Source organism: Cyprinus carpio, chromosome B4 (assembly GCF_018340385.1).
Source record: "Cyprinus carpio isolate SPL01 chromosome B4, ASM1834038v1, whole genome shotgun sequence".
NCBI classification, from domain to species: Eukaryota; Metazoa; Chordata; class Actinopteri; order Cypriniformes; family Cyprinidae; genus Cyprinus; species Cyprinus carpio.
The window spans coordinates 12,477,748-12,504,573 of record NC_056600.1 but is presented as its reverse complement, the minus strand read 5'-3'; the positions used below and the strand labels follow the sequence as shown (position 1 = coordinate 12,504,573).

The 26,826-nt window shown below is 37.2% G+C and overlaps 2 protein-coding genes and 4 long non-coding RNA genes across 11 annotated transcripts in view; 4 read left to right on the top strand and 2 right to left on the bottom strand.

Annotated features, from left to right (window-relative positions):
- atp2b1a (ATPase plasma membrane Ca2+ transporting 1a) overlaps positions 1 to 6,066 on the top strand; it is a 32,267-nt gene extending 26,201 nt beyond the window's left edge. For 3 of the 5 annotated variants that reach the window (XM_042722776.1, XM_042722777.1, XM_042722778.1), the window contains exons 19-22: positions 1,996 to 2,103; positions 2,313 to 2,501; positions 2,901 to 2,987; positions 4,679 to 6,066. In XM_042722776.1, coding sequence (XP_042578710.1) covers positions 1,996 to 2,103; positions 2,313 to 2,501; positions 2,901 to 2,987; positions 4,679 to 5,008 — 714 coding nt within the window. In that variant the 3' untranslated portion in view covers positions 5,009 to 6,066. Of the gene's footprint in view, positions 1 to 1,995; positions 2,104 to 2,312; positions 2,502 to 2,900; positions 3,065 to 4,678 lie in introns of all 5 variants that reach the window. The other 2 variants (XM_042722780.1, XM_042722779.1) reach the window with 2 other exon arrangements.
- Positions 6,067 to 7,271: 1,205 nt separating this feature from the next.
- On the bottom strand, positions 7,272 to 13,361 carry LOC109094132. The gene is made up of 3 exons (XR_002018509.2): positions 12,519 to 13,361; positions 11,907 to 11,999; positions 7,272 to 7,606 (listed from the first exon to the last, which is right to left on the bottom strand). It is a non-coding gene; the product is annotated as an uncharacterized LOC109094132 (long non-coding RNA).
- Positions 13,362 to 15,372: 2,011 nt separating this feature from the next.
- On the top strand, positions 15,373 to 16,652 carry LOC122137143. The gene is made up of 3 exons (XR_006154641.1): positions 15,373 to 15,656; positions 16,260 to 16,354; positions 16,515 to 16,652. It is a non-coding gene; the product is annotated as an uncharacterized LOC122137143 (long non-coding RNA).
- Positions 16,653 to 16,784: 132 nt separating this feature from the next.
- On the bottom strand, positions 16,785 to 22,691 carry LOC122137145. Its single transcript, XR_006154645.1, has 2 exons — positions 22,560 to 22,691; positions 16,785 to 17,783 (listed from the first exon to the last, which is right to left on the bottom strand). It is a non-coding gene; the product is annotated as an uncharacterized LOC122137145 (long non-coding RNA).
- LOC122137147 lies at positions 17,778 to 19,001 on the top strand. The gene is made up of 3 exons (XR_006154648.1): positions 17,778 to 18,213; positions 18,371 to 18,445; positions 18,613 to 19,001. It is a non-coding gene; the product is annotated as an uncharacterized LOC122137147 (long non-coding RNA).
- mest lies at positions 22,095 to 26,793 on the top strand. 2 transcript variants are annotated; one of them, XM_019107801.2, is made up of 12 exons: positions 22,095 to 22,325; positions 22,574 to 22,760; positions 23,240 to 23,319; positions 23,443 to 23,520; positions 23,623 to 23,759; positions 23,858 to 23,916; positions 24,016 to 24,056; positions 24,141 to 24,211; positions 24,379 to 24,480; positions 24,575 to 24,651; positions 25,056 to 25,119; positions 26,420 to 26,793. In XM_019107801.2, the coding sequence occupies exons 1-12, from the start codon at positions 22,230 to 22,232 to the stop codon at positions 26,535 to 26,537; spliced, it is 1,110 nt and encodes a 369-aa protein (XP_018963346.1). In that variant the 5' UTR covers positions 22,095 to 22,229; the 3' UTR covers positions 26,538 to 26,793. The 2 variants fall into 2 exon arrangements, with proteins under 2 accessions (XP_018963346.1, XP_018963345.1); XM_019107800.2 differs by having other exon boundaries at positions 22,571 to 22,760.
- The last annotated feature ends 33 nt before the right edge of the window (positions 26,794 to 26,826 follow it).

Genomic DNA, 26,826 nt, shown 5'->3' with positions numbered 1-26,826 from the left:
ACATAACAGTCCGTCGATTATCAACTGCTCACAAGGCTGTAGGAGCCTAGGACATTTCTATTTTAAAAATGAGCATGAACATTAATAGCATTTTTAAAAAAGTTTACAGATGAATTAAGATTAGAACAGATTAATTCAGCCATGAATATTAGGCTTAAAACACATTACACACTTAAACAGAATATCATTCTTAAAACACAAAATGCGCTAAAACATATTGTGAACAGCATGAATGACGGCACTTATGTGAACATTAATTTTAACATCTGTATTTATAACAATAACTTATTTCATATTTTTATTTAAAAAAATGAGCATGTCCACATGCTGGGGAAGAAGACGGGAGCGCAATCTGTTGAGTTATTGTGAGTTATTGACGGCAGCACCCCCTGGCGTTGTCCCCCTTCCCCCGCTGGCCTGTACTCACACTGCACTTTACGCTCCGGGCTGGCGTTCTGTCGATCTCTGCTACTCTGTCAAATTTTGCTACCTGCCATGAAAAAAGTAGGTAGTACTTATATGGGCCCGCCAAACCGAGGGGGAGCTTTTAATTGAAACGTGGGAACTAATATGTGTCCTCATTACACAGCTGCTGTTGCAGCCATTATAATAGTTTAGTTTTGGTTTTTAATGGCAAAGTGGTCATATTTCGTTTCGATTCTTTATTAATTTAATTCAGAAATATGATAGGAATATTTTATATTTGTTAAATTCAAGTTTGTTTTTACAAAGCGGCCAGCGCAAGACAGTGAGTTGACCATTTTTGATCAGTTTATCCTTCTCAAAAAAAAATTAAAAATAATAATAATAATAAGATTAGTGTTATTATATTTTAGGAATAAAGTCAAAATTACGATGATAAAATCACGTTACACTGCGTGAAGTAAAAGTGAATATATTACTCCTGTATACTCCACCAAAAAAATTATTGAAAAAAAAGTATGTCGCTCAGCACAGTGGAGTGCATTGTTTTTTAACTTTTTTTTAACTGTGGTTTATTATTTTGACTCGTTTCGGACACGGTGACACAGAAGACCCTCTCACAACATATTGCCTTATAGATCTATTGAGTTTTCAGATAATAATTGTCCACGTATCAGTAGTTCCCTGCTCCGGTGCAGTTAGCGCTCACACTGCATGCGTACCGCACCCTAATTAAACTGAACCGCGCTCTGGCCCACCTCTTCCAACCAACCGTGTCCGAGCGCGGCACGGAGCGATCACATTAGTCCACCAAACTGGGCTTTGGGGGTCAGACGCACTCGTGCACGGTTCACATCCTTAGAAAATAATCGCACAGCCTAATCAATATTATGTAATTAAATAGACTAATCGAATATTAGAAAATCGTGACCCATCCCTACTCCGTTGGTAAAAAAAAATAAAAAATTTGCCAATCACCATCGAGTGTTCAATTTCAGCTCTGAGGAGTACTGAGAAAAGAAACCTCATGGAGGAGGCTAGCCTCCCTTCTGGTATATCAACCAATTATAGAGACGTAAATTACGTGCTATTACTTTGAACGTCTCGTGCTGATAAGGCACCAAGTACTTATGATGAGCAGCGATATTGAATATTTGATTGCCAACAGATTAACCAAGCTGTCATTCAAACAGTATATATACAAATTAAAAAAAAGGAAAACACGTCTAAGCAGGATATAGGCTACAGCAGTCGGCTTAATTAAATGGCACAACAGGCAGCTCTCTTTTAACACAGACTTTTAAGAAGGGATGGATGTTTGCTTCAGGTGATGGGACAGGTAAGTGAAATTATATTATATTGTTGTATGTGTGTCGTTTTCTTTGTTTTCTGACTAAATGCAACCAAAAGGCCATTTTAAAGCGGTTAAGCAAATAATAATAATAATCGACAGGGATCCCATACCAATACTAATTAGCGTGCCTCCTCTATTTTAAAACCCACGAGCCGCCACTGGGTGTGATATAAGCATATCATAAACTCAAAAAATGATTTACATTTTTTTCCACTTAGATTGTGATTGTGCAGTTTGGAGGAAAGCCATTCAGCTGTGTGGGGCTGAGCATTGAGCAGTGGCTATGGTGCATCTTTTTGGGTTTTGGGTGTCTACTATGGGGACAGGTGAGCATCATCCAACGTTTCCTTCCTATGTTATACAAAGCAGCAGATTGTAACTTGCTCTCAAATCACCAATCCAAACTCCTCAAGAGTAATAGAGCAGTGCCCCCTAAAGGCAGTGAACTAAATTACTGGACTTTTTGGAGTTTTAGTGGAGTTTTTGTTTTTTTGCATGAAATGACCACTTGATATACATCTGCGCCCTCATTCAGATCATCTCCTCGATCCCAACGAGCCGGCTGAAGTTCCTGAAGACTGCTGGTCATGGAACGCAGAAGGAAGAAATCCCAGACGAGGAGTTGGAAGAGCTGGAGGAGCTGGATGAAATCGATCATGCTGAGCGCGAGCTCCGCAGGGGGCAGATCCTCTGGTTCAGAGGCCTGAACCGCATTCAGACTCAGGTAACCTCTCGAAAACCGCGCAACTCTGCAGTCCAAGCTCCGAAACCCAAACGCCCACCTTGCTTAATCAATTTTGATTTTCATTTCCCTTTCTCTGATTATGGTTTGAGTTAGTACTCCCTCCAATCGATCCTCCACTTATGGTGACCTTATACTGGTGGAAGAGGGTTTATTAATGCAGTTTGTCAGTGCAATAAGCTGATCAATGCTAAAGGCAAATGTCAGGTCAGGTTCTTTTAATTCAGTGCCTTTTTTTCTCTCTCAGCTGCTCTGTCCCTGTCTTCTTTTATATGGGTGCCCTTCTTTCTCTATCCCTCTTCTTCTCACTTCTTCCTCTTACTCTGTTTTTCTCTCTCCTGTGCGTTCTCTGGGCCTATCACACTCTCTGATTCCTTCCAGATGGATGTTGTGAGTGCGTTCCAGAGCGGAATTTCCTTTCAGGCGGCCGTCAGGCGCCAACCCTCCAGCACCAGCCAACAGCACGATGTAACCAATGTTTCTAGCCCTACACATGTAGCCTTATCTCCTGCTACTGCCTTCAACACCGCTTCTGCCACTGTCGGGTGTGAGTGCGTGTTTATTAGTGCATGACAATTAACATTTCCTCCTCTCGCCTAATGGTCTTCATTCTTCTCCTAATGTCCTTCCTTCTCTCTCTTTCTCTCGCTCTCTTGTTCGAAACGAAATGTATCTTGAAACATTTCCACATTGCTTCTCAATGTTAACTGCTGTGTATCTTAAGTGTTAAGGTTGAGGTTTCTGTGTCTGTGTTTGATGGCTTTGGCTGGGTTCTCACCGACGAAGAGTCATTGTCTAATCCCGTCTGGTGTGTCTGCAGCCCTGCGCGTGCTCGCCAGGCTCCTAATCTACTGCGAGTAAATTTTTTGAGTATACGCCCATGGTCACGCCGTTAACCTGACCAATCGCAGCAGATTGGTCTTGTGAATGGGTTTGTAGAACATTTTTAAAGCGGCGTTCTGGTAAGTATCTGTAGGATCAAACAAGATGATTAACAAGATGTTGTGCTGTAGTTTAGACAAAAATGTACTTCTTCTCCTCTTCCTGTAGTTCGTCACATTTCCTCTGGTGTCAGTTCACTCATTCTGCGACATTGGCGGTGCTGTCTGTACTCAACACGGATTCCTCTTTCTCACGCTGTCTCATATTTTACTCGGTGCCAGTTTTATCATCCTCTTTCTCTCTGTCTGCCCTTATTGATATAACTTCATTACTTTACAGGGAAGATCTGCGACTGGATGAAAAGCTGGTGGAATCATGTCATTTCTGTTTGTCTTTCAGCTCGATCTTTCATCAGGTCCTGGCTGTCCATAAACCCTTTTTCTCTGTTCAGGGCACTTTGTATTCTGTTTGAAACTGTCTCTTGTTGTAGTCTTGCTAATGAAAAGCACATTGGGAAACAGGGTACAACACTGACTGCCGCATATTCCTTCTTAGATTCTGTGAAATGTGTCATGGGCTATACTCAAAGGTTTACCTCTGTTGAAACACAAGGTAGCGCTGCTCTGCATGGGTCCAGTCTCTAGACTGTTTGTGAATTTAGTTGTGCTGGTTAGCTTAAACTTGCTTGGCTGCTTTAAAGTTTTGCGCCTCGACTTCACAACATAATCCGTGATCGATCCCTCCCCTCCAATACAAGCATGCCCGATAATATTAACCTCATGTGTTGAGCTGTGTCCTCTGGGGTTACCTTTTGCCTCTCTCTTTTCCTGTCTCTTCTGTTCTCTATCTCTCTCTTCCTCATTTGCATTTTGAAAAATTGGCTTTCTGTGATTTACAACTGAGAAGACGCCCCAGTTCTTTCCAGTTTATTTCTCAATCTTGAGAAAAGAGGATATTCTGTCCCTCGGTCAGAGGATAAGCTCACCGTAACACAAGCATCAGGTTTTCAAGAGTTCGTCCACTCTTTCTATCTCTCAGTTGCACGACATCTGACCGCTCACACACACTCTCTCTCTCTCAAACAGTTTTGGTGCGCTAATCTCACTGCTTTCCACTCATCAATTAAAACCAGCCCATTTGGCCTTTGGTTTAATCTGAATTTATAACAAATAAAAAAAGTGATGTTTCACTTTGTATGCCTGTTGTGTACGTGTGTGCAAATGAGCAGTAGATATCTGTGAGTGGCAAGGCTGACTTTGCATCCCATTCTCCCGCAGATCCGAGTGGTGAATGCATTCCGCAGCTCGCTGTCGCCCTATGAGGGCCTGGAGAAGCCAGAGTCTCGCACCTCCATCCACAACTTCATGACCCACCCAGAGTTCCGGATAGAGGACTCAGAGCCCCACATCCCCCTCATCGACGACACTGATGCAGAGGACGACGCACCCACTAAGAGAAACGCCACACCCACGCCTCCTCCCCCACCCTCGCCCAATCAGAACAATAATGCCGTAGACAGCGGCATCCACCTCTTCCTGGATCCCAGCAAGCCAGCCACACCCTCAGCTCCCGGGAGCCCCATGCACAGCCTAGAGACGTCCCTTTGATCAGCTCCGCCCCTCGCTACGACACACAACACCTGCTCTTCTCCACAAAGACTAAAGCCTGAAGAACTCATTGGATGAGAGGGCCGGAGCCAAGGAGCTCTCGGGAGCTTAGCTCTCAGCTTTTGCTTCTCTTTATCTGGATGGTGGTGTACATTTGTTCTTTTTGCCCTTTGCTTATTCAAACAATGATTTCTGCATCATTTGGCTGTTAATATTTTGAATAATTATTTATGTGTTTTTTTTTTTTTTTTTTTTTTTTTTTTGGAAGACACAGGTCTGTTTACAAAGTTTGTAGATACTTTTTTTCCTTCTGTTTGTTGGTGGAAGAGCTTCCTGATGCAGAGAAATGGGGACAAATGAAATGAGAACTATTTCAGATACTGCTGTATTTTCAGGAAAAAAAGGGTGTTTCTATGGAAACCAAACTATTTTTGCCTGCAAGTTTTATTTGTTATATATTTGTAGATACATAGAACCTTCAAGCCAAATAGATAACACTAAAGCTTGTATAGCAGTGAGCAGAGGTATTGAGGGCCATGGGAGGTTTTTTCTTTGGATGGGTGAGGGGAGGGAGCCGTAGACGAGGATCTCTGTCCATAAATCTCCTCTCATACTTACTAACTTTCTCATACTTCACCTCTTAAAAGTCAGCGTTGGGTTTATTTTAAGTTCCAAGAGTTCCGAGTTTCATCTCTAATTCTCGTTTGGAAGTTAAGAAGTATCTGAAATGGCTAGAGCTGGAGTCTTCACGCTTTTAATAGTGTGATTTTGAAGTGGAGGCCGCACCAGGTCCGCCTTTAAAGAATGAATGCATCTGTTATTTAACTATTTGAAATGGTCCACAGTCAGTTCATTGACATAAGACATAAAGTTCCTGCCAATGTATCATAAGTTTGTTTACTCAGGCTGAAAAAACAACTAGCAGATTGAATTGAAAAGAATGCAATGATTAAAAAGTAAAGCATTTTAACTTTTAAAGATTGTCTTTTAGGTAGTAAATTGCTGTCTCAGTTAAAAGGAAAAATAAAAGAAGGTAAATGAGTAAATTGTTTTCTAAATTTGTTTCATGTTTCTTTTTTTTTTTTTTTTTTTTTTTTGGATTCTTTGAAAAAACTTATTTCCTCAAGTGTTTTGTTTGTTGATCATATGAAAAAATGATAAAGTTTGTACTTTAGATTTTCTTTCATATTCCATGAAGATTGCTGTCAGTAAAAGAAAAAAAAAATATTGCTGCAATTGGTTGTAGAATGTTAAAGACCTGAAATACTGGAAACGCAAAGGAATCAACATGAAGAATTTTCAAGACAACATGCATATAAAAATGGTATCGCAGCACAGGGTACTTTATTTCAGATTCCCAAGGAACGTTTTGATACAGACCATATAAATAAATTGTATTTTTATGCAGAAATAACAACATCTCAACCTGCTGAACCAGACCTACAGGGATTTTACATAAATTATATTCACGGGGGGTGGGCACTCTTTAAACAAGGGTCGTGATTGGTTCTTCGAGTAATATATCACTCAGGGTGGTTTATAGCATGAAACTTCTGGTCGAAATACTAACATGTTTTGTGTTTTGTAATGTTTAGGACTAGATGTATTTTTTGGCAGCAGGGTTCCAGTTCAGACTCTTGCTTCTCTCCACTGGTTGGTTCATTAAGGGTGTAATAAAGGAGAAGAAAGGAAGAAAACAGGAGAAAGGGATTTGCATTTCTTCAGTCATCGCAACTGCACATTTTTTTTTTTTTTTTTTTTTTTTTTGAATAAGTTATTTAGTTTTTCATGTTTATTAAATAAAAAACTGCTTAAGTTTGCAATTTAGAGCAGATATATTAAAAGAATCCATAACTTTTTCTATAGTGTCTTCCTGTAATGGGAATGAATGTTTATCCATCTGTTTTAAGGATTTGTTTGTTTGTTTGTTTTTTAAATCTTAAAGTTTGGAAATAAAAGAACATGTCTGTTTATCTTGCGCAATGTAAATGGATATCGTGATTTAACTTACATTTTAAACTCGTCGAGTATCGTGTATGGTTTTTAAGAATAAAAATTGATATTTAGCATAACCCGAGGGCCATGTTTTCCTTCATGTTCAGCACACTTTAGATTTAATAATACATGCAAGATTTTTCTTATACAAAAGCATACTAAAAATAGTCCATACAGCTATTACCATTCTAAAGAAGACATAAGTAATCACTGGTTCAAAAAGAACCAACTGAATAGAACAACTCAAGCATAATCCAGTTATCAAGTTTCTGAGTCGACTGGAGATTTTCAAAAGTTTGGTTTGGAAAACAGCTGCCACATCAGGCTTCATATGCATCCTTCATATTGCAGGCCAAAGGAGTAAATACAGTATATCTCCAGGTTTAATGTATAGAGACGTGATATGTAAAGACAAATGTCATGTAAAGAACACATGCAGACACTAGTCAAAATAGAAGCTGCATTCACTAACAATGAAAAACTACACATTTACAAGCCAACAACACATTGAAATATTACAAGCATTACCTTGCAGATGTCCATCATTACTGTCAATGTCTGTCCACATGCTTCTGTTGGCTCGGTGTAACATCCAAACATCTTCTGTAGGGTAAAGACAAAATTTTTAAAGAATTAAACCGAATGAACTTACAAATGAGTCATGTGACAGATGATCCCAGCACTTTATCACAGTGTGTGTCTGTTTTGTTTGTGTATGGCTGGAACAAGTGCTGTTGAGTGACATTATTCTGTCACTGATCTGTCATCTGCAGGATATGTAATTAAAAACCGTCTGCACGTGTTGTGACGACTGTCATGAAGCATCATGTAGTCAAGGTGTCAGACTGAACCTGAAGCCCGATTATCCCTCATAGTGGAGCGGATGGGGAAATGAACCTCAGTTTCACTTCATATTTTAGTGCCAAGTGTCACAACATTTTCATACCATTTTTTTATTGAATGTCTATGAGGCAGATGACAAACAGCTGATCATCAGCTCCCTCTTGTGGCCAATAAGTGTTTCAAGCGTTTCATGACATGACAAACTGAAGTTGTAGGTAGTGAGAAGGCCAATATTTACATTTTATATATTTTACAACAAAGCTATTTTTGTCAGGGTCTCAACTGACAGAGCAACATGGATCAAGTATAATTTCGGTAAACTTTTTGAAAAGTTTAAATTTTGAAAGTGTTTTTAAAATCATTCTGATGTACAGCAAATTGAGTGATTTATATTCCAGTAAAAACTGACCAAGCCAAGCCCACATAAAATGCTCTGAAGCGCAGAAGATTATTACTTTTCAAACATCATAAAATCTATTTCAACAACTGATTATTTACCTGTCAATTTCATCTTAAATCCTACAATTGTTAATATTTTTCATCATATAAAACAGAGGTCTTAACAAAATCGTTCCAAAAGCATTGTGTCGTGTTGTTAGGCTCGAAGTTCAGGAGATAAACCATTGTTTTAGTCCTGAGTTCAACCCTTGCTACTGCTTGAAGTTTTATTGTTGTTAAATCAAACAAAGTTCCCTAAATTGTCCCCCGTGTCATGAAAACCACAACGGTGCAGTGGTTTAACATGTTATTTGCAGATAAAGATAACACAGTGATTAAGACATGGGTTCAAGTCTCTCACAATGTAAGATATTTTCATCCTATAATACAAAGCACTCAATAAAATGCCACCCCGAAAAATTTGACTCCCACTATTGCTTACATTGAATTGCGGTTTTAATTAATAATGTATATTTGTTGAAATTCCAAATAACCCTTTAAACAAAATCTCTGCAAAGATAAAAGTTTTGTTGCTTATTGGCTGATTGCTTGCATATCAAATGTGAAACTCGGTACAAATCGCAACATTGCAAATGTTTTTCATTAGATTAAACAAATCTCTGCATAAAACTGTCCAAAACATCCTTCTGTGGCTCAGACTCAGTAGCTCAGAAGAAAAAACGTTGCGCTTTTAACCTCAGAGTCCTGGTTTCTTTGGTTCAAATCCCATGATTGCTAACGTTTTTCATAATTTAAAGAAAAACACTCAAATTGTTTGCCCGACTCAGTGGATCCGGGGATTAAATGTTGTGTTTCAGCCCCTGAGTTCAAATCCTGCTATTGCTACTTTAATTAATGATGTAATTATTAAAAAACTCAGACAAAACACCCAAAGTGTTTGTCAGGTCGAGTGGTTCAGGTGGTGGAGCGTTGTGTCTTAGTCTTATGTTCAAACCCCACAACTGTAATGGTAAGCTTTGTTTTTGATGCTGGCTCTAAACAGATGTGGGTCTAAAAACACTGTAGAAAGCCCACAGTCTCTGTGGCACGGTGGATGAATTGCAGTGTATCATCAATGGATGCATGTGTTCGAATCCTGTGCTTCTTATGTTTTTCATTATTTAAAAGACTCAAGTACTCAATAAAGCCCTGTCCAAAACACCCAACAGCTCCACGGACTCAGTTGCTCAGTAGATTGAGCATTGGGTTTTGTTCTTAAAGACCTCAGTTCAAATCCCCCTCTTGCTTTTGTAGTTAATTTAATGATTTAACTAAGTTAAAACAGTTAATAACACTTAAAAACTAAAGCTTACATCACAAATTGGCTAATTACATACCTATTGTATGTAAAAATCTTGTTTCAAATCCAATAACTGTTAATGTTTGTCATCATATAAAACCGCTCTCTTAACAAAACCTGCCCAAAATACACAAGTAGCTTGTCAGACTCCGTGGCTCAGATGATAGCGTGTTGGGTTTTAATCTTGGATTCCTGAATTCACGTCCCACTCTCACTTTTTTTTCATGAACTTAATGCTGTAACTGAACTAGAAATGTAAATAACCCTTAAAAACTAAAGCTTATATTGCAAAATGGCTGATTTCTCAACTATTGTATGTAAAATCTTGTTTCAAATCCTATAACTGTTAATGTTTGTCATCATAAAAACAGCTCTCTTAACACTCAGTTACACTTTCCGACTCAGTGGCTCGGGTGACAGAGTACTGCGTTTTAACTTTGGAGTCCTGAGTTCAAATCCCACTATAATTTTTTTAATTAGCAATTGGGCTGAAACTGTTAATAATCTTTAAAAAACTAAAGCCAACATCACAAATTGGCTGATCGCTTATCTGTTGTATATAAAATCTTCACATCCCATAATTCCTAATATTTTCATTATATAAAACAGAGCTCTTAACACATCCGGTCCACACACCTTAAAAACAAGTCTGACTCACTGGTGCAGGTGGTAGAGCAACACATCTTAGTCTAAGAGACCTGAGTTCAAACCCCACAATTGCTACTATTTTTTTCATCATATTACACAAAGCTATAAATAAAACCCATCCAAAACAATGTCTAGCTACACAGAATCAGTGGCTCCGGGAATCAGGCGTTGTGCTTTCGGCTGGACATTCTGAGTTCAAACCTCACTATTGCTTATGTTAAATTTTAGTCATTAAATTGAATCATGCTTTATAAATGGGTACCTTACTGTGGACCCCATGGTGGTTTAGTGGATAAACACATGTTGTTTAAAATGAAATTACAATTATGATGTGGGTTCAAATCCCACACTTGTTAAAGCTTTTCATTATTTTAAACAAAGCTCTCAGTAAAACCTCGTCCAAAACACACCCCAGACCCACAGACTCAGCGGCTCAGGAGATAAAATGTTGCATTTTAATTTGGGAGACCTGAGTTCAAATCCCAGTAGTGCTTATTTTAAATGTTTGTCATTAAATCAAATGAAGCTCTCTAAATGGCCACCACAGTTGAGAAAGCCTCAGTGATACAGTGGTTAAATACGTGTCATGTGAAACAAGGCTGTCACTGAAACATGGGTTCAAACCCCACAAAATAACTTTCTTTCCCACATTTAATACAAAGCACTCAATAAAGCTCTGCCCAAAACACTTTTAAACTCCAGAGACTCAGTGGCTCAGCTGATAAAGCGTTGTGTCTTAATCTTGGAGACCCGAGTTCAAATCCCACTATTGCTTATATTAAATTACTGTCACTACATCCTACAATGCGCCCCAAAGGACAGCTCTCACGATGGCAGTAAGTGACTAAACACACATTGGCTGCGGACAAGGTTACGAGAGAGGTTTGGGTTCAAATCCTACTTGGGTGTGTGGGGTAGGTAGGAAAGAAAGATAGGTGTGGTAGCTGTGGTGTAAGTGGGGTAGTTGGTCAAACAGAAGGGCGTGGTGGCAGAGACAGATATCTGTATTCTCTTGTATTATTTAAGGAAAAAGCAAATCCACACATTTTGAAAAAAAAAAAAAAAAATAGTAATACCTTGAAAAAAATAATAATAATAATTTGAAAATAAACATGAATCTAAAATTTGATTTTAAAATTAATAAATCTCAATTTAGGGAAAGGCAAATGCATGCATTTAAAAAATATATTAATTTGAAAAAAAAAGAAAGAAAATAAATGTCAGTTTAAGTAAAAAGCAATTGACGTATATATATATATATATATATATATATATATATATATATATATATATATATATATATATATATATATATATATATATATATATATATATATATATATACACTCAAAGTTTTAAAAGTAATTTAAGCAAGTTTGACCACATGACACAAGTGATGTCTTTTATAGATACAGCCTGATGGGTGTAAATGTTCTTAACACTACAACTTTAAACAACTTATACTTCAGTAATGCTGAACAATAATCATTTGTCTTTTTAACCTACTTCCCAGTTTAGTTGTGATTACTGAACACATTACATTAATGTATTACAGGCCACTAGCCTATATGATTTAGTAATATCACTATCACTACTAACCCCCAACTCATCCACTCAAACACAGTTTATATAGACTGCATGACTCTGGAATCGAAACACAGACATAAGCATTACCTGTGCATGAGCAGATGTGCATCATTACAGATGTGCAGTGAATGTCTGTCCACATGCTTGTGTTGCGGTGTAATGGTCCAAACATCCCTTAATCTGTACAGATGTAAACAAACAAAAAACATTATTCCATATTGTATACAAGCTTTCAATTGTACAACACAGTTAAGAATCTTCATTCACTTTTTTGTTAATAGAATTCAAATAACTGAAGTAGAACTTAGATGCAGAAATGAAAGATAAAAATATGGATGATAAAATAGATTATATAGACAGAGGTTTAAAAACAGTGATACTGGGGGAGTGTGATGGCAAAAAAGTTTCCTTAAAAACTATGTGTATTGTGAAAAGCTCTGCACAGATAAGGTTACCGTCATAAAAGTATAAAATAACTAAAACTTTAAGGGTTAGAGTTTCTAATGTCTGACGTTTTTAGAAACTTTTGAGCAGAGAAAGAAAGAGCAGCAGCATCCAAACACACTGAAGCCCCCGCTTTGATATATCCGCAGAATAATACATCAGTACAAACTTAATTAATGACTTAAAATAAACGAGAACTGCAATATAATGCGTGACAGTGACTTTACAAGAGAAAAGCACTTTAAAGTTACTCACAGGTGAGTCGCGCGACAGTCGATTCCTTCACTTTATTGCAGCGCGTGCCGGTTGTTTTTGCGGTTGGGATGAAATATGTGCTGTTAAGTGACATTATGAGTCTGTCATTCAGCTGTCATCTGCAGAAATTTTACTTTTATGACGGTAAAACAATATAAATGTATTGCGGCGACTGTCGTGAAGGTGTCATGTTGTTTACGGAGATGACAAGGTGTCATTTTGAACGTGAAAGATGCTTACGCCGCCCAGTGGAGTGGAAGGAGAACTGCACAGTTTCCACCAGACGAGCCGTTCTTATTGATCCACCAATAGACAGAAAATCACTCAGAGTTGGGTTACTGAGTTTTTAAACCTGTAGCTTACTTTAAATATTTCATACTTAAAACAAAAAGCCCTATTTGTTACATTAGACGGGCGAATGACAGGTGATCACCGACTTCCTCTTGTGGTCAACATCTGTATCACAGCAGGACTGACTGATACTGATGCGTTCTCAGGAGAGAAGTGCAGGAGATCCCGGAAATTATGGAGCATCAAATGTTTGGCGCGGATAGCGGAGGTAATGGAAATAATGAAAATAGAAGAAAATTATCGAATATGTGTTTGAATCTGACAGTGAAATGGGAAATCTTCTCGCAAAAAGAAGGAACATAAGGTATTGCTGATCCGTCCATTGAAACTAAGCAAATGATAGAAATGATTGAAAGTGTCCAGACTGAGGGATGGAGATTTTAGGACAAACGGCTCTGTAGTCTACAGTCGTGGCCTAAAGTTTTGGCAGTGAAAAACATTTTGTTTGCAGCTTAAGCTGTTGTGGTGTTCATTCATTCACATTGTTTCTAGATTATTGTGTAGAGTGATCAGATGCATTTAAATAATTGCTAAAAGCTTCATTGGCTTAAAAAAATAATCCTGATCCTGACACAAAATCACCAACTAACATTAACTAACTAATCACATCAGAAGCACATGTGAAAGTGTGAATGAGTACTAGTCAGGTAAAATCACTATCATACTAAATAGATTGTAAGAACAGACTAATTGCTATAAAAGGAGGGAAGAAGTGCTTCCAATCATAGTGTTCTTGTTAGCAATGGTTACCACCAAAGAAACACGTGCAGCCAACATCGCTTTGTATCAAAATGGCCTCACAGGTGAGGAAATTGCTACAAAGAATATAGCACCTGAAAGAACCATTAACCGGATCATCAAGAACTTCAAGGAGAGAGGTTTGACTGCAGAGAAGAAGTCTTCAGGACGTTCCAGAGTGTCCAGCAAGCGCCAGGACCGTCTCCTCCTGAGGTGTCAGCTACAGATTCGTGTCTTCACCAGTGCAGAGCTTGCTCAGGAATGACAGCAGGTTGGTGTGAGAGCATCTGCACACACAGTGAGGCCAAGACTTTTGGACAACGCCCCGGTGTCAAGAAGGGCAGCAAAGAAGCCTCTTCTCTCCAAGAAAAACGTCAAGGAAAGACTGAAATTCTGCATGAAGTACAAGGATTAGACAGCAGAAGACTGGTGCAAAGTTATTTTCTCTGATGAAGCTCCCTTCCGACTGTTTGGGACATCTGGAAAATCACCTTTTCTTCAGAGAAGAAAAGGTGAACTCTACCACAAGTCCTGTGTTGTGCCAACAGTGAAGCATCCCGAGACCATCCATGTGTGGGGTTGCTTTTCAACAGAGGGGGAGTGTCTCTCTCATAATTCTGCCCGAAAACACTGCCAGGAATAAAGAATGGTATCAAAACGTTCTGCAAGAGTGACTTCTTCCAACGATCCATGAGCAGTTTGGTGATGATCCGTGCATTTTCCAGCATGATGGAGCACCATGTCACAAAGCAAGAGTGATAAAGAAGTGGCTTGAAGATCATTACATTGAAATTTTGGATCTGTGTCCAGGCAGCTCCCTGGATCTCAGTCCCAAAAGAGAACCTGTGGTCAGTCCTCGAAAGGCGAGTGGACAAGCAGAAGCCCACAAATTGTGATCAACTCAATTGTGAACTAATAAGGCAAGAATGGATCGGCATCAGTCAGGATTTGGCCCTAAAGCTAATATCCAGCATGCCAGAGGTCAACACTGTAAATATTGACTCATTATATTTGTTTGCCAACAAAAGCCTTTAAAACTTATGATATGCCTATCATTGTTTTTCAGTATCCCACAGAAACATGTGGAAAAATAATCTACAAATACTGAAGCAGCAAACTTTGCAAAACACAAAATTTATGCCACTGCCAAAACTTTTGGCCATGACTGTACTAGTAAAATCGCATGGGTCCCTACGCAGTATGTAGACATTGATTTCAGTAATTTCCAGGACTGGATATGGCAAAAAGAAAACAGAGTATGGAAAAATGTTTGTGTTTCAAGACTATTCTGTTTTCTAAAATACAAAATAAAAATTTCTAAAAGAATAAATAGCTGTTCAAATCAGTGATCAGTGACGTTTGTATATCTTGTAGATCAGTAAGATTTTTTTTTTTTTTAAGTCTCTTCTGCTCATGAAGGCTGCATTTAATTTAATTAAAAAAATACAGAAAAAAACAGTATTATTGTGAAATATTATTGGAATTTAAAATAATGGGTTTCGATTTTAATATGCTTTAAAATATCATTTATTTCTGTGATACAAAGCTGAATTTTCAGCATCATTACTCCAGTCTTCAGTGTCACATGATCCTCCAGAAATCATTCTAATACGCTGATTTATTATCAGTTTTGAAACTGTTGTGCTGCTTCATTTATTTATTTTTATTTATTTTCTATATGGCTTTCTTTGTTCTTTATTTTATTACTAAATTTTCATTTGATCTTTTTAAAGCAATGTTTACTTAATTAAAATGTATTAGGCCAATGTATTACGTTGGGAATAATGATTTGTAAAGTAAAAACTGAAGTGTAGTTTTCCACTCGCTCCACCAGGCGGCAGAATCAGTCTTTAGGTTCAGTTTGACACATTCAGATGCTTGACAACATGACGCTTGATAATAGCACGTGCAGACTGATTTAAATGTAAATTCTGCAGATAACAACTCAATTACAGACTTATAATGTCACTTAACAGCACACACTTCAGCCCATAAACAAACAAACGCTGTGATAAAGTGCAGGAGTGGAAGATGTCACGAGACTCACCTGTAAGTCTTCTTCTCTTCCAGTGTATTTCTCGTGTAAAATCACTAGCACACGTCTAGCATTACTTGATGTATTTAAGTCATTATTTAAGTGTTTGTTGATGTGTAATTCAGATCCTGAGCTCCTCTGTCAGGTAATTTAGTCTTTGTTTACATGCTGCTCTCTTGCTGAGCTCCCTGTCAGACCTTCAGAAGAACAAATGAATCAGTTGTTGTGAAATTACATTTGTAATCTTTGAATTGGTCATCATCTAATATTCATGTTATAACGTGTAATTATAAGTAGTCGTAGTTTTGTCTCTGCTGTTGTAGTCTTACTGTAGGTATAATCTCCTGGGCTGATGTTAATAGAGTTAGTTGGTGTGTGAAGCTGCTTCATGATTTAGTAGAGCAACAGTGCTTTGCTTCAGATCAAAACCATCATGTATTCAGTCAATGTGCAGAAAAAAACTGCCTTTTAGAAATACTGTTATTTACTGTGATTTTAATTTGTATTATTTTTATATTGATAAATAAATGCTTATGTATAATGTAGTTTAGACTGACTGTAATTGAGTTTTAGATACACAGTTTGGAGTGATGTGTGTTTATGTCTGTCCTCTACAGAATAAGGGATGTTTGAAGTGTTACTCTCAACAAACAGAAGCATGTGGACACTGGACAGACATTGACTGTAATGATGGACATCTGCTGAAGCACAGGTAATGCTTATAACAGTTCACTGTGTGTTGTTTGCTTGTAAATGTGTAGGTTACTATCATTTTGTTTTTGAAAGAGCACCGCTTTGAAAAGCAAATGATGGTAATCTAAATAGACAGACAGAGCTTGAAAAAATTTATAGCAAAGTTTATTTTTTTTCAGGCAGAAGTATAACGCCTGCTGGACATTGTGCTGGAACTCGGGGAGGACACCATGATCCCCCACACCTTCTCACTCACACCAGACCATTCACTCATATCACGGAGATCTGGCTGGACTTGAACCAGCAACCTCTGAAACTATGAGGCAGTGCTCTTACCTCTGAGCCACAGATCTCATGTCTGAACATGTGCAGGAACTTGTATTTCACTATTCTCCCTGTCAGTTTACAATAAACCAGTTACATTTTGAACACACTGAGCTGGGATTTGCACCCGTCACACCACTGCAGTCCTGATTGTGAGTAACATGTGTTTAGCCATTAGTGCCACACTGGCTTTCATATTGAAAGCTTGCGTTTGCTCCACTTTGTTGGATATAATGCAATACATGAGCTTTAACGTAAGCAATAGTTGGGCTTGAACTCAGAACTCAATGATCCCAACACAACACTCTGCGTCTTGAGCCACTGGAACAGGTGTGTTAACGGTTGTTTTGGACAGGTTATATTAAGAGCTTTGGTTTATGTGATTAAAATAATTAAATGAATGAATAAATAAAAACTTGAGCTAAGTCATTTTTATAAGCATTTTAGGTGGTGTTTTGCTGGAAACAGTAACAACAGCTGAATGTAAGCAAAAGTGGGTTTTGAACTCAGGACTCCACAATTCATGGAGAAACTTATTATCTCCTGCACCACTGTGTGGTGACATCTATTGTAGTGTTTTAGATGTAAAGATGATAAAATAACCAAAACGTCTTCAATAATTGTGAGATTTGAACCCAAAGACAAAACACAATATTATGAGCCACAAGGTTTGCAACAACTTGTTGTTAGGTTTTATCCAAATTAAATAACAGTAGGATTTGAACTCAAGACTCTGTGATTGAAGCGCAGCACTTTATAGCCTGAACCACTGGATTTGTGGTGTGAAGGAGTTTTTGCTTCAGCTGTTTTTCATCAGGGTTGGAGCTAAAATCAGGACAGTGGCTCACCAGGAGCAGGATTAGACAATCTCTTTCCTCCTGCTGTTTTCATGTATTAATGCAGATACACTTATTGTCCACAAGGGAGAGCACATTAGCACATTGATCTGGTCTCATGCCTGTTCTCCATCCATTCATTCTCCAAACCGCTTCTCCTGTAGGATCCTGTGAGGAGATGCTGGAGTCTGTCCCAGAGTCTCCGACCCAAAGCAGGAAAACACCCAGTCCATCACAGAGCGATGTGAGGAAGAGCCAGTCAAGCTTTACTGCAAATCCTGCTTAATTCTGCAAACACAACAACACAATGTCATTGACTAACTGTGAACAAACATGATAAAATCAAATAAACATCTGCTTCAGCCATAGATAATATAGACCGCTTTATCTTCAGTATGAACATGTTAACGCATGTGTTTTGTAATATGAACAGTGACCCAGTCTCTGAAGCAATTTAGATTCTGTTGGGAAGAAACTGATTTGTTAAGTAAAAACCGAAGTGTTGTTTTCCATCCGCTCCACCGGGCGGCAGAATCAGTCTTTAGGTTCAGTTTGAAACATTCAGATGCTTGACAACATGACGCTTGATAACAGTCACAACAACACGTGCAGACTGATTTAAATATAGATTCTGCAGATGACAACTCAATTACAGACTTATAATGTCACTTAACAGCACACACTTCAGCTCATAAACAAACAAACGCTGTGATAAACTGTAAAACGTTTTTTACTGTGATTTAAATTTTTATTGAACCAAAATATTATTATTGATAAATCAATGCTTAAGTATAATGTAGTGTAGACTGACTGTAATATGTTGAGTTTTACATACACAGTTTGGAGTGATGTGTGTTTATGTCTTTCCTCTGCAGAATAAGGGATGTTTGAAGTGTTACACTCATGTGGACAGACATTGACTGTAATGATGGACATCTGCTGAAGCACAGGTAATGCTTATAACAGTTCACTGTGTGTTAGTTTGCTTGTAAAAGTGTAGGTTACTATTTTTTTCTTTTTGAAGGAGCACCCCTTTGAAAAGCAAATGATGGTAACCTAAGTAGATGGGGAAGGGATGGAGCTTGAAAAAATTTATAGCAAATTTAATTTTTTTCAGGCAGAAGTATAACCCCTGCTGGACGTTGTGCTGGAACTCGGGGAGGACACCATGATCCCCCACACCTTCTCACTCACACCAGACCATTCACTCATATCACAGAGATCTGGCTGGACTTGAACCAACAACCTCTGAAACCATGAGGCAGCGCTCTTACCTCTGAGCCACAGATCTCATGTCTGAACATGTGCAGGAACTTGTATTTCACTATTCTCCCTGTCAGTTTACAATAAACCAGTTAAATTTTGAACCCATCACAGTCCTGAGTGTAAGTAATGTGTGTTTGCACCATTTTGTTGTATATAATGCAATACATGAGCTTTAATGTAAGCAATAGTGGGGCTTGAACTCAGAACTCAATGATCCCAACACAACACTCTGCTTCTTGAGCCACTGGAACAGGTGTGTTAATGGTTGTTTATGACAAGTTTTATTGAGAGCTTTGGTTTATGTGATGCTAAAAAAAAAAAAAAAAAAACCTTGAAGAAAGACATTTTTAAGAGCATTTTTAATGGACTGAAAGTTGCTTCAGAGATTGGGTCACTGTACATATTACAAAACACATGCTTTAACATTTTCATACTAAAGAAAAAGCAAAAGTCCCTTTTTATTTGGTTAAATGTATGTAAGGCAGGTGACAAACTGCTGATCATCAACTCCCTATTGTGGTCAATGTTTATCCGCATTAACTGAAACTACAAACCTGAGATCGTAGATGAGAGGACCAACCAGGGGACCCCCTTGCTCTCAAAGATGATTTAACTTTAGTTTTTTTTTTTTTTTTTTTTTTAGTAGCTTAGATGGAATAGAGTCTAACATACATGCTGTAGATTTTTGATGATTTGACAGGTTTATACAGAGAATAAGTGGAACTGTTTCTAAGGGGATCTATAGCACAATATTGTAGCTGACTGCTGCATGGTTAGAATTTTATCTCTAATAGTATCGATCTCGGAAGTAATGAAGTTCATGCAGTCATTACTCACTGCTGTGCTGTTGGGAAATGTCTGCACTTGTTGATGCTTTATTTTTCGTAATATAGCCACTGTATTTGAATAAATGCCTGGGGTTGTGTTTGTTTTCTTCTAAAAGAAACAAAAAGTAATCAGATTTAACAGTTTTTAGAGCTTTTCTGTAAGTAGAAGTACTTTTCTTCCATGCAAGACGAAATACGTCTAGTTTTGTTTTGTTCCACCTGCGCTCCATTTTCCAGGCTGCTCTCTTTAGGGCACAAGTGTGTTCGGAGTGTTTTCCTTGAATTTCTTTAAGTGTAAAGAAGTAACCATATCAAAAGTGCTAGAAAAGAGAGAGTAGATGTTTGGTTTAAGTTTACTTGTGCTAAAATATATGCTTATAATTTTTGTTTACAACTAATTTTGTGTTGTTTTGTTGTGCATATTATAGTAAAACTTTAAAAGATAGGCCTAATAAAGTGCTGGAGATCAGGATAATTAGGCAGCTCCTACTTGTGAACATAAGGCTAAATTTATCAGCATTAATAAATGACAACAGCACAAATTAAGGACATTAAGCCCTCTTTTAAAATGCATGTAAAATATTGTTCTTTTGTAAAGCATGTGCATTTGGAGGAATGATCTGCTTAAATAAAGGGAAAATCAACAATCTGGCTAGATTTTATGCTAAATCAGCTGTAATATTTTTCACACTTTGGGAAGGTTTTTATTTTTTTATTATTATTTTTTTAAATAAGTTAAGGAATATTTGGGGGTCACTCCTGTGCCTTTAAATAGACGATTATGGTACTGAAGTCCTAAGCTGTATTTCACTGTTTTGGTTCATAGTAGGTGCTCTTCATCTTTTTGACCACCAGATGGAAGTAACTGCAGAAAAGCTTTGCTTAATGAACACAAATTCAGTACGTTTTTACAGACTTTTCTTAAAGTGTGGCATACTAACTACCAATATACTGCTTAAAATATTGTTCAGAATGTGTAGTGTTATTAGTTAATAAGAAAATAGCCATACATAAAATGTAATCATTCAAAAATGTAAACATTCAATAATTCATGTTGTATAAAAAAAAAATATATTTTAATATTATTATATTTATATTTTAGTTTAACAAATTTAAATAAACATTTAAAATCATATTCATAATCATATTTTTTTGCTAAGATTAAAGTGAACTGATTGTAAATTCTATACAGTTTTGCTGTGTCATTACATAATGATGCATTTGCACAATGACGTCACAATGTCATTTAGCAACTTTTAGCAACAATTTGTCCTGCCTGTAGCAACCTCTGAAAATTAGTTGGCAACATGGTGAACCCAATTTCAATGAGAGCAAAATGTCCCTTGATCTACACCCTTTTTGATCCTGGCACAACATTTCAAGCAACCAATCAGAATTGAGGGATGAGTTTATAGGAAATGTCAGTTTTAGCCTTACAGCCAGAGTCAGGTGCTTCTACACCCTTGTTATTCAACTATTACTTCCCTCTGATTTTAGGGATAAATTATGGGTAGGGATAGGTCTATGTTTTGGAAAATAATGTCCAAATATATATATATATATATATATATATATATATATATATATATATATATATATATATATATATATATACATACATATAAATATAAATATATAGCAAAACAATTTGATCCAGGAACATGTCTTACTGAATATCAGAAGTCATTTTGATACAGGCTTTAATAATCGTAATCCTTCTGTCATCGATTATAAACATCCAACCAAGCTTTACTATAAGTGCTGACTGAATCTGCAAACACCAACACAAGACAAAAACAACTGTGAATAATGTTTAAAAAAAAAAATTAAATACATAAGCATCTAGGCTACTTCACTCATAAACAAACCATTCAAAGAGTTTTGGAAGAGCTTCTGTCCCGTATAATTTGTGTTTATGACAACACATAGAGTATTATATTGTATGACCCCCATTAGCTAAAAACTGTGATCTCAGGTAGACCTAGGACCTGAAATATAAGCCAGGTTTATTTCAGTAAGTCTGACTTATTGTCAGTTGATTTGGTTCAAAAATAGTCCGAATAGCTGAAACAAGCCTGGCTTGTTTAATAAAGTTGTTTTATGAAACAGCCCCCTGGTAGATTCCATGTTGATCTGCTCGGCTAAAATTAATTAATTAGTACGAATGAGAATAATTCATATTAAAAATAATAATAACTTAATTCAATTCAATTCAAGTTTAACTAATAACTTAATATTAAAGAACTCTAAAAATGAAATATGTGTCCTCTCACACATGCCACTGTCCACATCGAGTTTGGCTTTTCATGTAACTTACTGTGATAAACTTACTGACCGAAAAGTGAACCGGTGATCACCTGTTTTTTCAATTGTCCTACATTTTAATCAATATATATATGGACTTTCGCTTGAGTATACGAATGTTTCAGCGAGCTAGACGTTTTGGATGCAGCGGCCGAACAAACACGGCTCCTCTGATCGATATTTACCATCCGCACCACCAGGGGCGAAAGCGAGCATTACTTCGAGCCCCAGACCTTTGGATCCTTGGCAGCACGACGCTCGATAACAGTCGCAACAGAACGTTTTTAGGTCATGCAAGCACGGATTGTACAGATGACAGCTCAGTGACAGACTCTTAATGTCACTCAACAGCACATATTTCAGCCCAACCGCGAAAACAACCGACACACACTGTGATAAAGCGCAGGAACCGAGAATGTTACACGACTCACCTGTAAGTAACTTTACGCATTAAGTGCGTTTCACTTGACTAGCACGCATTTGTTATTTTGCGTACAGTTTGAATTTTACTATCATAGCAAGGCTGCCGTGCCAGTTTAATTCGCGTTATCATGTTGTACTTCCTTTGACAAGCGCTCGTCTCTACCTCTCGCTCTATCTCCAGCAATAAAATGCCAATTTACTATGTTAATACAATACAATAAAGCACAATACAATAAAAACCTACCCTGTCTGCAGCAGAATAAGAGTGAGTGCGGAGCGGTCCGTCGTGTCAGCAGGGAGTGGTGGCTTCACGTGGGTCTGTTGTGCATTCCTCTGCTCGCCGTGTATCTGCATATCCCTCCGCCACAGCTCTCACCTGCGCTCAACACCTGGCACTCTTCCGGTCACTTCTTCACATTCAGAGGCAATAACGTCTTCTATAAAGGTATATCACAAGCTTTGTTTGCAAACTGTCAAACTATCTTTCTCATTTCCATTGCATATACCAACAAAACCCTCATAAGGATAATTTTTTTAGTTTCTGAATGAATAAGCTTTCCATTGATGTGTGGTTTGTTAGGATAGGACAATATTTGGCTGAGATACATCTATTTGAAAATGAAGAATTTGAGGGTGCAAAAATAAGTTCTTAGCAATGCATATTACTAATCAAAAATTAAGATTTGATATATTTATGGTAAGAAATTTCTTAATGGAACATGACCTTTACTTAATATCCTAATGATTTTTGGGCATGAAAGAAAAACTGATTATTTTGACCCATACAATGTATTGTTGGCTATTGCTACAAATATATACCTATGCTACTTAAGGCTGTTTTTTATGGTCCAGGGTCACACACACACACACACACACACACACATATATGATGTAATAATATACTGCATTCCCATTTGTCAATAGAGTCAGTTGGCGTCGTGGGAAGCTCTGATGTCCTCTTGCTGCTTCATGGTTTTCCTACTTCAAGCTATGACTGGTATAAGGTAACACGTTTTGTGGTGTAAAACTGCATTAACATTTCAATAAAGCAGCAATAAACTGAGAGCAATTTATAGACAGTGACTGGACACTGTGGGGTTTCTTGAATCTCGTTCTGTTGTTTTGAAATCTGGGATTCTCTGACTCAACGTTTTAACAGAGTCATCGCCCTTGACTTCCTTGGCTTTGGTTTTTCAGACAAACCGGTGAGATAAAAGACATGAGTCACAACTACTCTTTTTTTTATAAAAATAAATGTCTTTTATTATCCGTAATTCGAATAATTAATTCTATCTAACAAAATCCAGCGACCGCACCGTTACTCTATCTTCGAGCAGGCCAGTGTAGTGGAGGCCCTGGTTGCTCATTTGGGTCTGTCAGAGCAGAGGATCAACATCCTGTCACATGACTACGGAGACACTGTAGCTCTCGAGTTACTGTACAGGTGAGCACCAAGGATCCTTAAAAGCTTCTCGGCATAATTTAGCTCAATGTTCCTGTCAATATGATCTGGGTGGTTCTCACGTGCAGTTAAACACACAGGAGTGACCATAACAGAAGTGGACACGTCACCATAAACAGCCTCTGCCTCTCAAATGGAGGTACATTAGAGTTTCATTCAGTCAGAAAATTAGAATATTATATTCTTAAAGTCTGAATGGAGATTCAAAACTTTGCCTATTTTGTTTTTTTAACTTAAGGAATATTCCCAGAGACTCATTATCCAAGATTTGTTCAGAAAGTGAGTGTGACACTTAAAAAAAACAAGTTTGTTTTCATTTGTAAATATGTGAAGTGAATATTTCCAATCTCTGGTCATCTATAGGTGCTGAAGGACTCTGGTTTCATTTCACCTGTACTTACCCGCCTAATAAACTTCCAGCTTTTCTCTAGAGGGTGAGTGGAGCGTCTGGAATGAAAGCGGTGTTTACTTTTATGCTCTCTAATTCACAGTACAAACTATTTGTTGTACTATACACATATAATTATAAATCATTTACTTAAATCATGCTAAGCTGTGACCTAAAGCCTTCAATTGCAAATATTATATATTCATTCTACAGAATAGGGGATGTGTTTGGACCGTACACCCAGCCAACAGAAGCCGAGTTCTGGGACATGTGGACGGGAGTTCGCATTAACGATGGAAATCTGGTCATGGACAGGTGTTCAAACTTCTCCATGTGTTGCACTTGCAATGCTTTGCTTTTAATAATAGCTGTCAACAACTATCATTTGTTGTTATTGTGTTTTGCTCAGTATCCTGCAGTACATTAACCAGAGGCTGAAACATAGAGAGAGATGGGTCGGGGCTCTAACCTCCACTTCAACACCATGTGAGTACGAAGTGCTGGAGTAGCCTTCATGCTACAAGAATGAGGTGTGGGAATACTTAAAAACTCGGCCATTGGCAGTGCTATTGAGGCTAAGTAGTTTAATCCAATGAAAATCACTGCGGAAGCTGCTTAGGCTGTCTGCACCCCAGGCAATAAGAGTTTGAGGTGATAGTATATATTAAGTAAACATTTATAGTTGAATGCAGTAGTGTGGTGTACAACATGTAGTGCAGCAGGACAAGCATGTTAACACTCATACTGTAGGACAAGAGGGATGGATTTTTATGGTTTGGAAGATAATTAGTAGGTAAATCACTTTAGGCTGTGTAATGGGGCTGTACAACATCCTTAACATTTGTTCTTTGCAAATGTCACTGATTTATCACTTTTTTTTTGCTTTGTAGTGCACATGATTTATGGACCACTAGATCCAGTTAATCCACATCCTGAGTTCATCCAGCTCTACCGGTCAGTTTATATTTATTAACTCTGTTTATACTAATGGTATTAATATTGCTGGAAAAGAATAAGTATATATATATATATATATATATATATATATATATATATATATATATATATATATATATATATATATATATATATATATATATATATATATATAATATATATATATATAAAATAATAGTATTATATATATATATATATATATATATTTTTATATAATACTTTTTTTTTTTTTTCTTTTTTTATGTGTAGATTGCTTAAGCAATGCAAAAAAAAAAATTGTTTCTGTAAGATGGTGTTAAGAAATCATGGTACAAGACTTTGTTTCTACATGAGAGCCCTGGGTTCAAATCTTGGGTGTTTTATTCATTTCAAAATTGGATAAAAACTTTTTTTTAAAAAAACATTCACTGCAACTTCACACCTCCTGTCAAAGACATTTCTTCAGTCTTTTTTTTTTATCGGTTGATTTCAGTCCCAACACACTGAGGTGGGATTTGAAGCCGAGGCTCTATTGCAGCCTTGTCCACAACCAACATGTTTAGCCACTGCACCATCATGGCTCTCATGTTAAATGTGGCATTTTGGGATGGTTTGTTGTATGTAATGACGGCAATTTAAAGTCCGCAACAGTTGTATTTGAACTCTGGTCTCCGAGATATAAACACAACACTTTATATCCTGAGCTACTGATAAAAACAGTTTGAGTATTGTGGATTAGTTTTGGATGGAGTGCTTTGTTTTATAAAAAATTTAAAACGAACTCAGGACTCTGGGTACAAAACACAAGTCTTTATCTCTTGAGACGCTGAGATTGTAAGATTATTGTCTGTTTTTGGAGAAAGACACAGAGAAATAAATGTAGTAAAGAAATGGTGAGATTTGAACTAAGTCTTTCTTGTATAGACGGCAGTGATTTTTCTCTGAGCCAGAGTTTCTGGTAATGTAGAATTGAGTTTCAGCATTGGTTTTAAACTTTATTTCTTGTGCATAATATCATGAAAGATCATTGTTACTTCTGTATGACATTTTAAAGTCATTCAATAAGTTTCTAATCTAGTTCCTCATGAACTGAATCCTTAGGAAGCACTACACTATCTGTGCCACTAAAAGGGTTAGTCCTTTATTACAAGTAAAACTGGTGATTTCAAGTTGGAACTAATCATGTAAACAAAGACGAAACAGCAAAGGAGTGACAAAGGGAAAAGTAGTGACAAGGTGTTGCTGTAGGTAATATGTGTTGTTTTAGATATTGTGGTATTTTTAACAATTTTTATTTTTTTATTTTCCTCATTTACAGGAAACTAGTGCAGAGATCCACAGTATCGGTTCTAGATGAGCATGTGAGTCATTATCCACAGCTGGAGGATCCCACAGGCTTCTTTAATGCCTACCTCAGCTTTATCAACTCATTCTGAGATGAGTGATAAGTGGAATATTGCCTCAAATAAGTCGTTAGAAAATATTCAAATGTTTATTACCAAACCGCACAGTATGTGAAATGTCAGTCATGTGTTTAAATGCATGAAACTGAAAGTACTGCACCAAATACCCAAACAGTCATTACAAGTCAATATTAAGAGTTCGCTCAAACATAATGCAATGCAAACTTGTAAATATTTTTGTGTTCCAAGCATGAATGCTTTTATTCAAATAAAGAGATCTTTGTATGAATTGTCTCAGGTTTTGTGTAGGAAAAAAAAAAAA

What these genes read in the sequence shown, in the direction of transcription:
- mest (XM_019107800.2), top strand. Translation starts at nt 22,230, where the DNA reads ATGTCACTCAACAGCACATATTTCAGCCCAACCGCGAAAACAACCGAC. An exon ending in CAATAACGTCTTCTATAAAG is followed by an intron (nt 22,761 to 23,239) that starts GTATATCACAAG and finishes ATTTGTCAATAG; the next exon opens with AGTCAGTTGGCGTCGTGGGA. An exon ending in CAAGCTATGACTGGTATAAG is followed by an intron (nt 23,320 to 23,442) that starts GTAACACGTTTT and finishes TGTTGTTTTGAA; the next exon opens with ATCTGGGATTCTCTGACTCA.